Source organism: Rhinoderma darwinii, chromosome 11 (genome assembly GCF_050947455.1).
Source record: "Rhinoderma darwinii isolate aRhiDar2 chromosome 11, aRhiDar2.hap1, whole genome shotgun sequence".
In the NCBI taxonomy this organism is placed as follows: Eukaryota; Metazoa; Chordata; class Amphibia; order Anura; family Rhinodermatidae; genus Rhinoderma; species Rhinoderma darwinii.
In genome coordinates, this window is record NC_134697.1 from 6454079 (window position 1) to 6470485 (window position 16407).

The 16407-nt window shown below is 42.4% G+C and overlaps 1 protein-coding gene across 1 annotated transcript in view; it reads left to right on the forward strand.

The window, feature by feature from the left end:
- Positions 1–16407, forward strand: part of SMC3 (structural maintenance of chromosomes 3) — a 40384-nt gene that overhangs the window by 4067 nt on the left and 19910 nt on the right. Inside the window, exons 3-14 of the mRNA XM_075842813.1 lie at positions 268–306; positions 2972–3039; positions 3716–3787; positions 3921–4000; positions 5330–5408; positions 10650–10767; positions 10840–11015; positions 11277–11357; positions 12745–12909; positions 13079–13200; positions 13488–13701; positions 15229–15332. Coding sequence (XP_075698928.1) covers positions 268–306; positions 2972–3039; positions 3716–3787; positions 3921–4000; positions 5330–5408; positions 10650–10767; positions 10840–11015; positions 11277–11357; positions 12745–12909; positions 13079–13200; positions 13488–13701; positions 15229–15332 — 1318 coding nt within the window. The remainder of the gene's footprint in view (positions 1–267; positions 307–2971; positions 3040–3715; positions 3788–3920; positions 4001–5329; positions 5409–10649; positions 10768–10839; positions 11016–11276; positions 11358–12744; positions 12910–13078; positions 13201–13487; positions 13702–15228; positions 15333–16407) is intronic.

Genomic DNA, 16407 nt, shown 5'->3' on the forward strand with positions numbered 1-16407 from the left:
CCCCGTGTATGGGATGAGCGCCGCCGTGTATGGGATGAGCGCCGCCGTGTATGGGATGAGCGCCGCCGTGTATGGGATGAGCGCCGCCGTGTATGGGATGAGCGCCGCCGTGTATGGGATGAGCGCCGCCGTGTATGGGATGAGCGCCGCCGTGTATGGGATGAGCGCCGCCGTGTATGGGATGAGCGCCGCCGTGTAACGGATGTTATATGTTCCGTCACCACTGCTGTGTAATAACCACTAATGGCTCTTATCCTTTTATTTCAGTGGGAAGAAATGGATCCGGCAAAAGTAATTTTTTCTACGGTGAGTTCTGCCGCTTCCTCTCATGATTATTGTGTTGTTTTATGTGTGACAATTAGTACGGGAATAGGTGAATGCAGAGAAAAACAGACAATGAGGCCACTAAAGCTGGACGTACATTAGTGACTGAGCGATCGCCGGCTTATCGATCAACGTCCACTGACAAAACAGATGACGGTAACGGACGTGATGAGAATAAACATCTGCGCAAAATCTTTAGTGGTCGGGAACATTTAAATGAATTCACATCCGCATGGTCAAGCCCAGCAAACAAAAGCGTGATATTTGTCGCCATTTTGTCAGAAGACATTAGTCCGGGGGCAGACCTTCATACCGGGGTGGAGGATTCAGTCCAACGCATTTGGAATTATTTCGGTGCTTGAAGATAAGGGGTGAGAAGAAGAAGAAAGGCTTGCGGTGCCACGATTGACTGTTGCGGCAGAGATTTTTTTCGTCTATTCCGGACGTGCATGAAGATAATAAACCTCCGATGTTTAATATAAAGCCCATTTCATGACATAATTTTTTTGTACCAAACAACTGTACATGACAAACGACCCAAAAATCAAGTCCGATCCCAGACAGATTGAGGGCTCGTCAATGGCAAACATAATTGTTCCGAGCTCGAAAAATGGACGACGATTCTCTGAATGTGTTGCTATCGGCCAATCAAATCACTAGTGAGGGGCTACATGAGTGTGGCAGACTGTATAGTATTAACCTATTGCTGACTGTACACAATGTTCTTACATCCGCAATTAAATGAGTTTTCCCATAAACGCGTCTCCCCTATCCACAGGATAAGGGGATACATGTGTGATCACTGGGGCTCCGACCGCTTGGACCCCCAGCGACAAGGAGAACGGGGTGCCTAAAGTGTTCCATAAGAATGAAGCGCATGCCTGGCCAGCCGTCGTCCATTCATTTATATGGAGCAGCCGGGGATAGCAGTCCCATAGAAATGAATGGAGCGCAGGCCGAGCATGCTCTTCATTTTAATGGAGCACTTTGAGGGAATTTAGGTCCCCCGTTCTCTTCATCGCTGGGTGTCCGAGCGGTCGGGCCACCAGCAATCGCACGTATTCTCTATCCACAGGATAGGATATATGTGTGTCGTGGGAAAACCCCTTTAAGGGGCTTTATTCTGCAGCGCCATAGTAGAGAAGTCCGAAACTTTGTCTAATCGGTCAGCGCTCGATGATCACGTGATCGTCAGGACAACTATCATGTGACTAGATCCAGCGCAGCCTTGACTGATTTCTGTCACATCATCAGGGTTGTTTCCCTTGTAACTGACGATGACAAGGAAATAAGTTTTGTAAAATTAACTTGAATCTGATCAATAATCGCAAATATAACAACATTTGTTTAAAATCAACATCGAGTTATTAAAAAAAAAAAAAATTGCCTTCAAAGAGTTACATCATTACGCATGACTGAGATAAAAGTTATGTTTACACTACCCTCCCCTTCCCCTAGATGGCGGTGTCAACAGTTTTGAGGTCTCCTAACTACTGACAGATTCCCTATAAATAACATTTCCGTTAAAAAGTGTCCATCGCATTTAGTCTTTGTTAGATCTGAAAACCTCTTTACTAAGAAAATAATGGAGATTAACCGAGTAAAATACAATGAGAACATTGTGCGCACCACATTTATTACGTGTTTAGACACTTTCTGCACCTTTCTTGGTAGTTTTTAATTTTTGGAGCAGTTTATCGGTGTAAAGTGCCCCAGTGAAGAGGAAGAGACAAGTGTCAAATTTGTTGCATCTTTCTGGCACGTCCCTTATACAGCGTGTGCCGTTATGAGAGATCGGGGGCAGCGTCTGCCAGTCTGTATCCTGTCCAATCAAAAAATCTACCCTAATGATCTATCCTGGAGCCAGACCCCTCTATATATCATCACATCTATTAGATAATACAAAAGTGGATGCTGTATCTCCAGCCCCTGGAAGGTGTAGTTTGGGGGCTGTTGGGCCGTGGCTTCCACTTTCTCAGTTTTATTATCTGATATTCATGTGGGAAAAATCTGCAACAAAAATCCACAACCCCAACGTGTGGAATTGACCTTGGGTTTCACTTTTTATAATGCCAAGTCTGAAATCTGCTGCTATATCTATCCTCTTTCTGCAGTAGATTTGAAAAAGATATATATATATTTTTTTCTGTATCTTGTGAATGGCGCTTTTGAAAATGCACGGAAAATAAGCAGCCAATCTATCCAGTGTGAACATAACAGATGCCATAATATAAAGAGGTCTGGCTCCCGGATAGGTCTTTACAAGGCCTCGTGCACACGATCGTAGCCATGTCACGGCTGTGATTTTCGGGTCGGCCGGTGTCGGAGTGTCAGCCGCGAGCCGCCCACAAATCGCAGGCCGTGCACATGGCCGCGGCCATTATTTTCTATGCACCAGAACACGGCCGTAATTAGACATGTCCGTTCTTTCTGCGGTCCGGGCTCCCGGGCCATGCACGGACTGTGGAAACCACAGTCGTGTGCATGGCCCCATAGGAATGAATGGGGCCGTAATTCTCCCGTGGATAAGCCTTAATCTTATTTTTTTTTAGGGTTTGATAAAATGTTACATTCCATATGTTTTTGCTTTGTAGACTCTGATCGTGATCGTATGTGGCGGATACTAATCTCTCTTCCTATTTTACAGCCATTCAGTTTGTACTTAGTGATGAGTTCAGTCACTTACGCCCGGAGCAGCGTTTGGCTCTCCTGCATGTGAGTACATCTTATTATTTTTACTGTTTTGAACTGTTAATATCTTGATTATGATGGAACTGGCCAACTATCTGTATATGGGGGTCCCCTGACTTTTCCCTTATTGGCAGATTTTAGGGGAGAAAAGTATTGGGTGTGTTGAAAACGACATAAGTCACTTCCTCTGGTGTCCGGCAGCCGCTTATCCCCCCCCCCCTCCTTTGAAAACTCGTGCACGATCGGCCGAGCCAAATGTGTATGTCTAGTGGAGTCCGAAGGAATAGCTGCTGACCACTATCTGAAGTGTTATTGCCACTTTGAGCCATCACTCATCTCTGTTTGCTGTGTATTTGAATGTTATCTATTGCTCTCTGTTATCAGTCGATTCCGGCTGTGGAGAGGCTGACGGTAGTGCTCTTCAATGGGATGAGTGACGTGAACTGTAGAAACCTCTGTGCTCCATGATCACTACTTGATGTCTCGTATGTCCAGTGCTGAGAACCTCCCAGGATGGACGCCGTTTACCTCTCATGCCCCACGTGTAATTTGGCCAGAATTTAAATCAATGACAATTCCAGCACTTAAGCCATTCATAAAAGCATTCTGCTGCCATGTAAATGTCTCTACTATGTATCATCCCCAGAAAGTTCCTCTGGTTTCGGCCAAAAATGTTTTTTGTTTTTTTTTTATCTTTCAGGAGGGGACGGGCCCTCGAGTCATTTCTGCTTTCGTGGAAATCATATTTGACAACTCTGACAACCGGCTGCCGGTTAGTAATATCGCAGACAAATATCTTTTGCTCTCATTAGTTGAAGTTATTTTTTTCTCAACTTAAATATTTGTCATATCTTGTAGAATATCGCTTTAATTACATAAATTAATTTATTTAAATTTTTTGCTAGATTGACAAGGAGGAGGTTTCCCTACGTAGAGTTATTGGGGCCAAAAAGGATCAGTATTTCCTAGACAAGAAAATGGTGACGTAAGTTTTTATTTTTTATTTTTTTCCCTTTTTTATTTCATGGTGAAGAGCACCAGGCCTCGGTGTGCCGTGAGAGCAGAAATATTATACCATTATTTAATGCCTATGTAACGATAGAGATCAGTATTGTCTATGGCACGAGTAGTTATTGTCCAAAAAGGTTAGGGCTTTTGGAGCAGATTTAGTTGTTCGAGTGCTGCTTTCATCATATATTATGTCTTTCCATAGGATTGCTTTTTTTCCCACTATTGAGCTCTGTTCACATCTGTGCGTTTAGAACAGAAACCACAGCGCAGTGGCGGATCAGTTGTACTACAGAAACCACTATCGCCTGATGGATCCCATTGTCTCTTCCGGCGTTTCTTAACAGTTAGGATAGCGCCGCTTGCAGCGCTATTCTTTCCATCAAATCAGATGGAATTTGCAGCAGACCCTCCAGCACAAATGTGAACAGAGACTAATTTTTTCTCCTTGCCCTTGAAATTAACTTTATTTTAAAGAGTCTCTGTCACCACATTATAAGTGCCCTGTCTCCTATATAATGTGATCGGCGCTGTAATGTAGACAGCAGTGGTTTTTATTTTGAAAAACTATCATTTTTGGGCAAGTTATGAACAATTTTAGATTTATGCTAATTAGTTTCTTAATGACCAACTGGGCGTTGTACAGAGGAGTGTATGACGCTGACCAATCAGTGACCAATTCGCGTCATACACTTCTCCCCATTCATTTTTAGCTGTACTCGCAGCACAGCGTGATGTTGAGATCACGCTGTGCAGTTACATACTCCCACAGAAACTTTACCAAAGTGTCGGGAGGGTGAATCGACATCGCGTCCTGACTGGAGGTGATGTCTATTCACTCTCAAGACACTTTGGTAAAGTTTCTGTGGGAGTATGTAACTGCACAGCGTGATCTCAACATCACGCTGTGCTGCGAGTACAGCTAAAAATGAATGGGGAGAAGTGTATGACGCGGATTGGTCACTGATTGGTCAGCGTCATACACTCCTCTGTACAACGCCCAGTTGGTCATTAAGAAACTAATTAGCATAAATCTTGTATAGAACTCTTGTATTCGTCCTTCCAGTACATTCCTCCAAATCACCGCTCAGAGGATACTGGCTCCCTGTATTGGCTTGTATACTGGAGAAGCTGTCAATGTGTGTTGTTGGGGGAGACGACTCCACGTATTCACAACACAGAGCAGACAGTCCAGGAACAGGGATTATAGCAGTCAAAGCTTCTGCTGTGCAGTTTGTAATAAACGACACTGGGATCTTCTCAGAGACTCTGTATATAAATTTTTTTTATTTATTTTTTTATATAGTAAGAATGACGTTATGAATCTATTGGAAAGTGCTGGATTTTCTCGCAGTAATCCGTATTACATTGTAAAACAAGGCAAGGTAAGGTCAGTTTGTACATTGACGTCTAACATCTGCGGAAAATGTATTTATACACGAACAAAGCAGGAATGATGGACTATTGCAGTCTGCGGATATAGGGGACTTCCTTTCATATGGTATCTGATAATCCTGAACCATCCCAGAATAGAACTGCATGATAAACTTAACAGACTGTCGCCTGCGAAACCCCCCCCCCCCTAAATGACAATAATCAGTTAAATAGCTTAAAAGACGCTGATTCCGAACCTGTAAGTTTTAACTTTCTACTCGCATCTCCCGCTGTAAGACCGCAAACGGGCTGCGTGCTGATGCATGGAGAGGACTTATAGGACTTCTCGTCATCATGCAGCGCCCGGCCCGTTTGCGGGTTTACAGTGAGGGAATGCAAGTAAGTATAAAGAAACGTACAGACTCTGGAATCAGCGTATTTTAAAGGGAATGTGTCGCTAGAATTTTTTATATATTTTTTTCTAGTTATTATTTAAGTGATTTACACATTGTTTTAATTTTTTCAAAAGTCAGGAAATATTATAAATTAGATTCCAATTAATAACATTTCCATGTGCTTGTCACTAGAGGGAGCAGTTCCCAAAATTGCAGCATGGTCAATGTGGTAAAGCAACCTCATTGCTTTATGCTGCAAATTTGGGGTAGACACACTTGCTCTAGTGTCCTCGCACAATCCCCCCTCCCTTATTCTGGCTAGTGCCAGAAGGAGGGGGTTGAATCTTCAAATGGGCCAGTTTGTGGAAGACCCGACTAGAGGTGAAGCTCTGTTGGATCTGGTCATTTCTAATAATGCAGATCTTGTTGGGAATGTCAATGTTCGTGAAAACCTCGGTAACAGTGATCACAATATAGTTACATTTTACCTATACTGTAAAAAACAAACGCAGGCTGGGAGGGCAAAAACATTTAATTTTAAGAAAGCCAATTTCCCCAGGATGAGGGCAGCAATTCAGGATATGGACTGGGAAGAACTAATGTCAAATAATGGAACAAATGATAAATGGGAGATTTTCAAATCTACTTTGAGTTATTATAGTGCAAAATTTATTCCTATAGGTAACAAGTATAAACGACTCAAATTAAACCCCACATGGCTTACACCTTCTGTGAAAGGGGCAATACATGACAAAAAAAGGGCATTTCAAAAATACAAATCTGAGGGTACAGCTGTAGCCTTTGTAAAATATAAAGAGCTTAATAAAATCTGTAAAAATGTAATAAAATTAGCAAAAATACAAAATGAAAGGCAGGTGGCCAAGGATAGTAAAACAAATCCTAAAAAATTCTTCAAGTATATAAATGCAAAAAAGCCAAGGTCTGAACATGTAGGACCCCTAGATAATGGTAATGGGGAGTTGATCACAGGGGATCAAGAGAGGGCAGAGTTACTAAATGGGTTCTTTAGCTCTGTATATACAACAGAAGAAAGAGCAGCTGATGTAGCCGGTGCCAGTGCTGAGGAGCTGATGTAGCCGCTGCCAGTGCTGAGGAGCTGATGTAGCTGGTGCCAGTGCTGAGGAGCTGATGTAGCCGGTGCCAGTGCTGAGGAGCTGATGTAGCTGGTGCCAGTGCTGAGCAGCTGATGTAGCTGGTGCCAGTGCTGAGCAGCTGATGTAGCCGGTGCCAGTGCTGTTAATATACCAGTTGATATACTGAATTGGATGAATGTAGAGATGGTCCAAGCTAAACTAAATAAAATAAATGTGCACAAGGCCCCGGGACCAGATGGGTTACACCCTAGAATTCTTAAAGAGCTTAGTTCAGTTATTTCTGTCCCCCTTTTCATAATATTCAGAGAATCTCTAGTGACTGGTATAGTGCCAAGGGACTGGCGCAGCGCAAATGTGGTGCCTATTTTCAAAAAGGGCTCTAGGTCTTCCCCGGGTAATTATAGACCAGTAAGCTTAACATCCATCGTGGGGAAAATGTTTGAGGGGTTATTGAGGGACTATATACAGGATTATGTGACAAAAAATAGTATTATAAGTGACAGCCAGCACGGTTTTACTAAGGACAGAAGTTGTCAAACTAACCTAATCTGTTTTTATGAAGAGGTGAGCAGAAGTCTAGACAGAGGGGCCGCTGTGGATTTAGTGTTTATATGAGAGGTGAGCAGAAGTCTAGACAGAGGGGCCGCTGTGGATATAATGTTTATATGAGAGGTGAGTAGAAGCCTAGACAGAGGGGCCGCTGTGGATTTAGTGTTTCTGGACTTTGCAAAGGCATTTGACACTGTCCCCCATAGACGTCTAATGGGTAAATTAAGGACTATAGGTTTAGAAAATATAGTTTGTAATTGGATTGAGAATTGGCTCAAGGACCGTATCCAGAGAGTTGTGGTCAATGATTCCTTCTCTGAATGGTCCCCGGTTATAAGTGGTGACCCCAGGGTTCAGTGCTGGGACCACTATTATTCAACTTATTTATTAATGATATAGAGGATGGGATTAATAGCACTATTTCTATTTTTGCAGATGACACCAAGCTATGTAATATAGTTCAGACTATGGAAGATGTTCATGAATTGGAAGCGGATTTAAACAAACTGTTTGTGCGTCCACTTGGCAGATGAAGTTTAATGTAGATAAGTGTAAAGTTATGCATCTGGGTACCAACAACCTGCATGCATCATATGTCCTAGGGGGCGCTACACTGGGGGAGTCACTTGTAGAGAAGGATCTGGGTGTAATAATCTGCATACATCATATGTCCTAGGGGGCGCTACACTGGCGCATTCACTTGTTGAGAAGGATCTGGGTGTACTTGTAAATCATAAATTAAATAACAGCATGCAATGTCAATCAGCTGCTTCAAAGGCCAGCAGGATATTGTCGTGTATTAAAAGAGGCATGGACACGCGGGACAGGGATGTAATATTACCACTTTACAAAGCATTAGTGAGGCCTCATCTAGAATATGCAGTTCAGTTCTGGGCTCCGGTTCATAGAAAGGATGAAAAAATACAAAGAAGAGCAACGAAGCTAATTAGGGGCGCGGAGAATCTAAGTTATGAGGAAAGATTAAAAGAATTAAACCTATTTAGTCTTGAAAAGAGACGACTAAGGGGGGACATGATTAACTTATATAAATATATTAATGGCACATACAAAAAATATGGTGAAATCCTGTTCCTTGTAAAACCCCCTCAAAAAACAAGGGGGCGCTCCCTCCGTCTGGAGAAAAAAAGGTTCAAACTGCAGAGGCGACAAGGCTTCTTTACAGTGAGAACTGTGAATCTATGGAATAGTCACCGCAGGAGCCGTCACAGCAGGGACAGGAGATGCTGCAAAAAAGGCTTAGATAATTTCCTAGAACAAAAAAATATTCGCTCCTGTGTGTAGAAATTTTTCCTTCCCTTTTCCCGTCCCTTGGTTGAACTTGATGGACATGTGTCTTTTTTCAGCCGTACTAACTATGTAACCTCCTACATTGTGTGCCGCCATTGTCTGAGCGACTTCACAGTGTAGGAGGATTAGATACAATGGTAATCAGACAGTATAACACGAATATACAGGAACATAAATTTCCTGCTGCTGCCTCCGCTCCTATGTCTTGCGCCTTCGCTTCCTTGAACATATGGCCAGAAGCCGCGCCCGGAAGTCTTCATCTTACTGTCCGGCAGCGGCTTCCGGTCCACATGAAAATAGCGCCGGATTTCGCTCTGCTAACTAGCTTTGTTTTGGTCTATGTGGGAGCGGCGCATTCGCCGTTCCAACACAGACGGCATACGCTTCAGAGAATGGAACGGCTCCCGTTCGCATTCTCTATGGGGATGTATGTGCCGTATTCCATTTCTGTATGTGTCGTTAATCGACACATACAGAGATGAAAAAAAAAATGGCAGCCCCCATAGAGAAGTAAAAGTAAGAAAGAAGTAACACGTACAACACAAGAACATAAATAAATAACATTTATTTTAATATCATACTAAAAGCAATATGATAGGTATTTACTGATTATTGTAGTTTAGGGGGGTTTCAGAGCTGACAAAGTCTCTTTAAAGACCAGAAGAGAAAACCCGTTATAAGATACCCGATAGCTGAAAATTTAGTTTAGTGCCTGTTTTTTTATTTTTTATGACCTGATAATCCTGGTCCTATTCATGCAGGATTAAGGGGGCTGTCCACTACCGGACAACTGATGACCTATCCACCGGATAGGTCATCAGTATATCATCTTTGCAGGTGCGACACTCGGACCTCGCACCGATCAGCTGCACCGGCTTGCTGCAGGCACCAGATGTCATTGCACAGTCTATGTATGGAGACGGAAGCGGCTGGCTCCGTACATTGCATAGCGGCCGTGCTGCCTAGCTGCAGCTCTCCTATGCGCTTGAATAGGAGCAGAGCTGCAGCTTGGCCACTATTCCGTGGCCGGAGCCATCTGCTTCCGGCGTGGGTGTCCGTGAACGGAGGCAGCCAGAGCAGCGGGTCTGTCCGGGTGTCAGACCACCACCGATCATATACTGATGACCTATCCGGTGTTTTGTCACCAGTCTTCCCCCCCCCCCCCTCTTTTTATGCATTTTTATAAGTGTTCCATACTGTATATATTTAAAAAAAAAAAATGGGCTACTTGGTCTGACAGCTATGCAGGATCAGTTTTCAATTGGATACTGGCGAACCCTGACCAATCCCAATTACTCTACTGGTGTCCGTTGGGGGTTCTGTATTTTTCATGGCACGTATAGTGTTACAGACTTTTCTATCCTCTCCATCAAAAACACCGGAAAAGCAGATGGAGATCCAGACAGAACCCAGAATTAGTGAACAGAGCCTTAGGCCTGATTCACATGAGCGTATTTTACGACCGTGTTTTTTGTCCGATGCATGAAAGTTACTGCAGGTCCTATTTTTGTGCGTTTTTGCGCACCACGCAGCCCATTGAAGTCAATGGCTGCGTGAAAACAACGGCCGGCCAACGGATGTCACCTTCAGTTTTGTTTTTTTGTAGACGTTAAAAACGCATGACATACGTGCGTAAAAAATGCAGACGCGCACCGTACACGGATGCCACACGGAACAGCAACGCAAGAAAAAACACTGCAGCGTTTACGTGCGCAAAACGTAAATGTGAATCTAGCCTTAGAGAGCAATTACCTTGCTTTTATTTTGACATAGCACAATATCTCACAAGTAGGTGCAATGTGAATGCCTAACCGATGGGTTTTGTCCATTCTCTCCAAAGCATTAAAAATCTAAACCGTTAATTATGTTGCATTTACTATTGTAGATTAACCAGATGGCGACTGCCCCAGATTCTCAAAGGTTGAAACTGCTTCGTGAAGTCGCCGGGACCAGGGTATATGATGAACGTAAAGAAGAAAGTATCTCGCTGATGAAGGAAACTGGTCAGTAACATTTCTTAAGGACTTGTATCTGTGTTGTGTCTGCTGGTTACATGTTGTGTGATTTCCTTCCAGAGGGTAAACGAGAGAAGATTAATGAACTGCTGAAGTATATTGAAGAGCGGCTGCACACCCTGGAGGAAGAAAAGGAAGAGTTAGCTCAGTACCAGAAGTGGGATAAGATGAGGAGAGCCCTTGAGTACACCATCTACAACCAGGAGCTGAATGAGACGCGGGCCAAGCTTGATGAGGCGAGTGACTATTCTTCACGTGTCCAGCTGCTGAAATTTGGTGAAATCTGTGGCCACACATTTTTAACCTGTTCAAATTCATTGTCAAACATATAGTCGCTCCAAGTTCTCCATAGTGTGGGATGTTCTGCTCTGGCTAATAGGAGGTCCCAAGCTGCGGACCCTCCTCTATGATGTCCATGTGATTCCTTTAATGTCTGTGGGCAGATTTCAGCCTTTGTAGCAACCAATAATGCTCTTTTTTTTATTTTTCTCTTTTAGCTTTCTTCAAAAAGAGAGACAAGTGGTGAAAAATCAAGGCAGCTGAGAGATGCTCAACAGGATGCCAGGGATAAAATGGAGGTGAGCATTGTAAACCAGTTCTGTAATTGCTAATACTTGGTCGGTTTCCATATTTCCCCATCCATCCCAGGAATGGAGACGCACGGTCCTTGTTGCTGACATAGAAGTGGCTGCGCATGTTCAGTCACCCTCCAAGGCGGTGAATGGGAGATACGGAAACAGCCGGTGTAACTTCACCAACCTTACTTTATGAACTATCCAGTGGTTATGCCATAAAGTAATTTGTGAGAAAACCTTTAACAGTAAAAAAAAAAAAAAAAAAGTTTTATATAAAACGTAATTGTGTGGTTTTAAAATTCAATAACCTCTAAGGGTATGTTCACACGATGAGAGGCATTTACGTGTGAAAAGACAGACTGTTAACAGCTGCCTCGTTTCACACGTAAATGCTCCTCCTCGCATTTTGCGAGCCGTCTGAGACGCTCGTAAATCTTGAGCTGTGCTTCATTGAGTTCAATGAAGAACAGCTCAAATTACGTGGCAAAGAAGTGTCCCGCATATAATGTATATAAGTGTCCTGCATATAATGTATAAGTGTCCTGCACTTCTTTGCCGAGGCAGTCCATTTACGCGTCGTCGTTTGACAGCTGTCAAACGACGACGCGTAAATTACAGGTTGTCTGCACAGTACGTCGGCAAACCCATTCAAATGAATGGGCAGATGTTTGCCGACGTATTGTAGCCCTATTTTCAGACGTAAAACGAGGCATAATACGCCTCGTTTACGCCTGAAAATAGGTCGTGTGAACCTAGCCTCAAATGGGATGTTCTCGGAGCAATTCTCCTTTTTTTATTTAAAGAAAGGTTTCCCAAGGATAAGCCGATCACAGCAGCTGGGAACCCCCAGCAATCTGCTATAATCTATGAGGAACCCTGCCGCAGTGTTCAATTCCCCTACAGTGCTCCCACAGGAAATATTAAGCATTACAAGGTGTCCATTAAAAACAATGGGCTATCCTTGTATTGCCAGGTATTCCGGGTGAGAGAGACACTTTGTAGCCGTTTTCAGCTCTAAATGCTAGATTGCGGTACTATTTGGGGTATTGTACTCTTAACTCAGAAGTCCCTAAAAGGGTTTTTGAAACAGGATTTTTTTTAAGCCAGACAACACATCTTCTGTTACTCAAATGGTATGTGCTCAGCTGGGTCTTTGCTTAACACTGTGGATGAGTTACTTTATGTGGAAAAAACTAAATTGGCCCTATTTTAGAATAGTTGTAACTATAAATAAATATATATTTATACAATTACAGCCACAGAACCTATACATAATTGTCGCTGTTTATACAGTCATATTTTTTTCCCGTGTACTTGGAAACGCAAATAATTTTTGGTGGAATTAGATAATCCTTTTGACTATTTTTTTCCGTTTTGCTTTTTTCCAAAGGATGTTGAACGTCAGGTGCGAGAGTTAAAATCCAAGATCTCTGCAATGAAAGAAGAGAAGGAGCAGCTGAGCTCTGAAAGACAGGAGCAGATAAAGCAAAGGACAAAACTAGAGCTGAAAGCCAAGGACCTGCAGGATGAACTGGCTGGCAACAGCGAGCAGAGGGTAACCAAGTCTACATCAAGCATAGGGTGGTGGGATTGTGTGGCCGTAGCGCTGGGTGGCTGGGCTAATCTGACAGGGCTGTGTGCAGTGGGTTCCAGGCAGTTGAGTAGTTTCTATGCACAAGAGCCGAACGAACATCGAATAACTTGAACTCTTTTCTCCATTTAAGAAACGTCTCTTGAAAGAAAGACAGAAATTACTGGAAAAGATTGAGGAAAAGCAGAAAGAGCTGGCAGAGACCGAGCCTAAATTCAGCAGCGTTAAACAAAAGGAAGAAAGTGGCATTGCAAGGTTTGTATATATAGGATCAGTAAAGCCGCACATGCTTAGGCCTATATTGTCTCTGCACATCTTAAATGTAAAAGCAATTGCTTAAATACTAATGGCATTGCTGGATATGTGCGTTTATTTGATGGAACTCTGTTACTGGTACAATTTATTTGATAGAATAAATTGTAAGTATTTGCAGTGTGATACAGTTGTGTGTTCTTTTATTGGTTGGATGAAGCTGTGTGAGGTTTCTTTTTCAAGTAGATTTGTTTTTTAGACTCCAAATATTACTTTGTATTTCTATATAGATTGGCACAAGCCACCCAGGAGAGAACTGATCTGTATGCCAAGCAAGGCCGTGGCAGTCAATTTACATCTAAAGAAGAGAGAGACAAATGGATTAAAAAGGAGCTGAAGTCTTTAGATCAGGCCATAAATGACAAGAAACGGCAGATTGCTGCGATACATAAAGATCTTGAAGACACGGAGGCAAATAAGGAGAAAAATCTAGAGCAATACACTGTACGTAAACTTTATTGCAATACCTGATAGGAAGTTAAACTGTGAAGCTGGATTAAGAAAATGATGGGGGGGCTCCATTTAGGTCTCCCTCCTAGATCAGCCTGGGACAAGCTGCATGTGTTTCTGTCTCATGATGGATTTAGAGTAAGGGTATGTTCACACGTTAAAGTAAAAACGGCTGTAAAATACGCAGCTGTTTTAAGACGTTTTTAAAGCATCACATTTTTTTCTTTATGCTTTTTTTTTTTTTTGGAGGGTTTTTTCTATTGACACAATGAAAAACAGCTCCAAAAATGTCTCAAAAAGTGACCTGCTTCTTTTTACAGGTCGTTTTTTACGCGCCGCGTAAAAACGCCCCATCTGAACGAAATGCAGTTTTTCCCATTGAAATCAATGGACAGATTTTTGTAGGTGTTCAGCTTGCGTTTTTGAGGCGTTTACGCCCAGAAGAACGCCTGAGAACACGGAGTGTGAACATACCCTAATTCTTAACATAACTCCATTTGCAGAATCCTTTTGTTTTACTATAATAATAAAATACAAATCCCTTTCTTGCCGTACATTTTTCACTCCTTCTTCCTTTTTCATCTCCCCGATTTTAAATGATTTATTTGTGTATTGGTAACCACACTGTCTACACTTGTTACAGTCACAATAGCCGTGATCACTGGTAGTTATTCTGTGCAGCACTGTTTACCCCCTTATACATACTGTTCCATACATACTGTTCCATACTTGTTATGGCGCCCCCTGGTGCATCTTTTCATTCCTTCTTGAAATGTCCACTTACTGTGTTGGTGAGAAGAGGCTGCTTGTAGTGCACCAGCAGGTATTACTACGCTGCCCATGAGCCGAGCGGTGAGACTGTGCATGTGTGTCCACTGACATGGTTTTTATGGTCGAAAAGAGAACTATAATATTTAAAGGGGTTGTCTGGTTTCAGCAAATTTAACTTAATTTTTTTGTACAATTTGTCAGTATAATTCCTCACAGTTTTTAAGATCTCTGCTTGTTATTCAGTAAGAGCATTCATTGTTTACTTAGTGGATAAAACTCTGTCCGTGGTCATGTGATGGACACAAGTGCATGCCTCGTTACAGGGTCATGTGATGGATACACTGGTGGACAGCTCGTTACATGGTTATGTAATGAACACATGGTGGCATGGCTCGTTACAAGACAAAGCTTTGGTACACCTACTGTAACTGTAATGGTCCCAGTACCTGTGTCCCCATCACATGACCAGGACAGAATTTTATCCACTGGAAGGAAATAATGTCCCTACTGAATGACAGCAAGCAGAGATCTTAAAAAAAACGTGAGGAATTAATACAGAGAGTATACTGGAACATTTTATAACTTTTAATTATTCAAAAAATAACAAATTTGCAGAAACCGGACAACCCCTTTGATCATGGGACAACCTCTTTAATGCAGTTTAGGGACATTGATAATGACCTTTTTATAGAGCAAATTTGTGCGTGAATATCCATGTATGTCTATGTTTTGTTTTTGGGGGATTTTTAGAAATTGGATCAAGATCTTAACGAAGTAAAGGCTCGAGTGGAAGAACTGGACAAGAAGTACTATGAAGTGAAAAACAAGAAAGACGAGTTACAGAGTGAGAGAAAGTAAGAGCACCAGAGCTGTATTTACTAGATTCTATAGCTCACATGTCATCTCTCCTGTATAGCAGAGCCATCTCGTTTATCATTAGAGGGCGCAGGAGTTAAGGACACTTCTATTGTTCTGCTGTAGGCCTAGGTAAAGCAGGATAGTAAAGGACGTTTTACACTGGCCCATTTTGGCCGGTACAACGAGTACCGATCAACAAGACAGCTTGTTGATCGGCGCTCGTTTGCTCCTTTCACAAGGATCTAGTATGGGGAACGAGTGATCGTTACTCCGATCGCTTGTCCCCATACATTTCTATCATGTCGGCAGCATGTCTTTCTGGTTACACAGGGAGATGTGCTGCCGACAACCATAATATTATGGGTATTTTAAAACTATACAATCAGCTGATGAAAGAGCTTTTTCCCAGGACAAATATAGAGGGAACGGCTCGTTTGCCTGATTGGCCGGTGTTCAAGGGCCATAACACTATACACACAGATAAGGCTCTGTATGCAGCTCCCTGTCACACCCTGCTCTCTGGGGCGAGGGCTGTACTCCATCACTTACTAGAGACTAATGATTTGACATTTTTCTGTCAATTGATTCCCATTCATTGCGGCTGCCATAAAGCACAAACTCATTGCTGCACTGTCAATACAGGAAGAAAGTGTGTGTTTCCAATATGGCCACACCCAGGACAGTGTTTTTTAAATAGCTGCATTATTTAAAAACTGAACGCTCACATCGTTTCTCTTCTGCAGACTGACGTCTAATTACTGAGACTAAAATTACATAAATCAGAAATTTTCTTAGGTGGAGAAGAACCACAGACAAAATGTTCCATAAAATTATTTTATTTTTACTTCTACTGGCTGCAAAATGTGTAGAACTGCGTTCTGTGTGGAACTTCTTCTTTCACGATTTCTTATTATTTATTTTTTCCAAAGAAGGTATTCTTGATTTTGCCTTTTCTTGATCCTTGTTGTGTGCAGTCACTGTTGTTAACAAAATTAGATAATTGTGAATTTTCAATAAACACATCAGACCTGATCTTACACTGTGATGAAGATGTGACGTGTGATACAATTT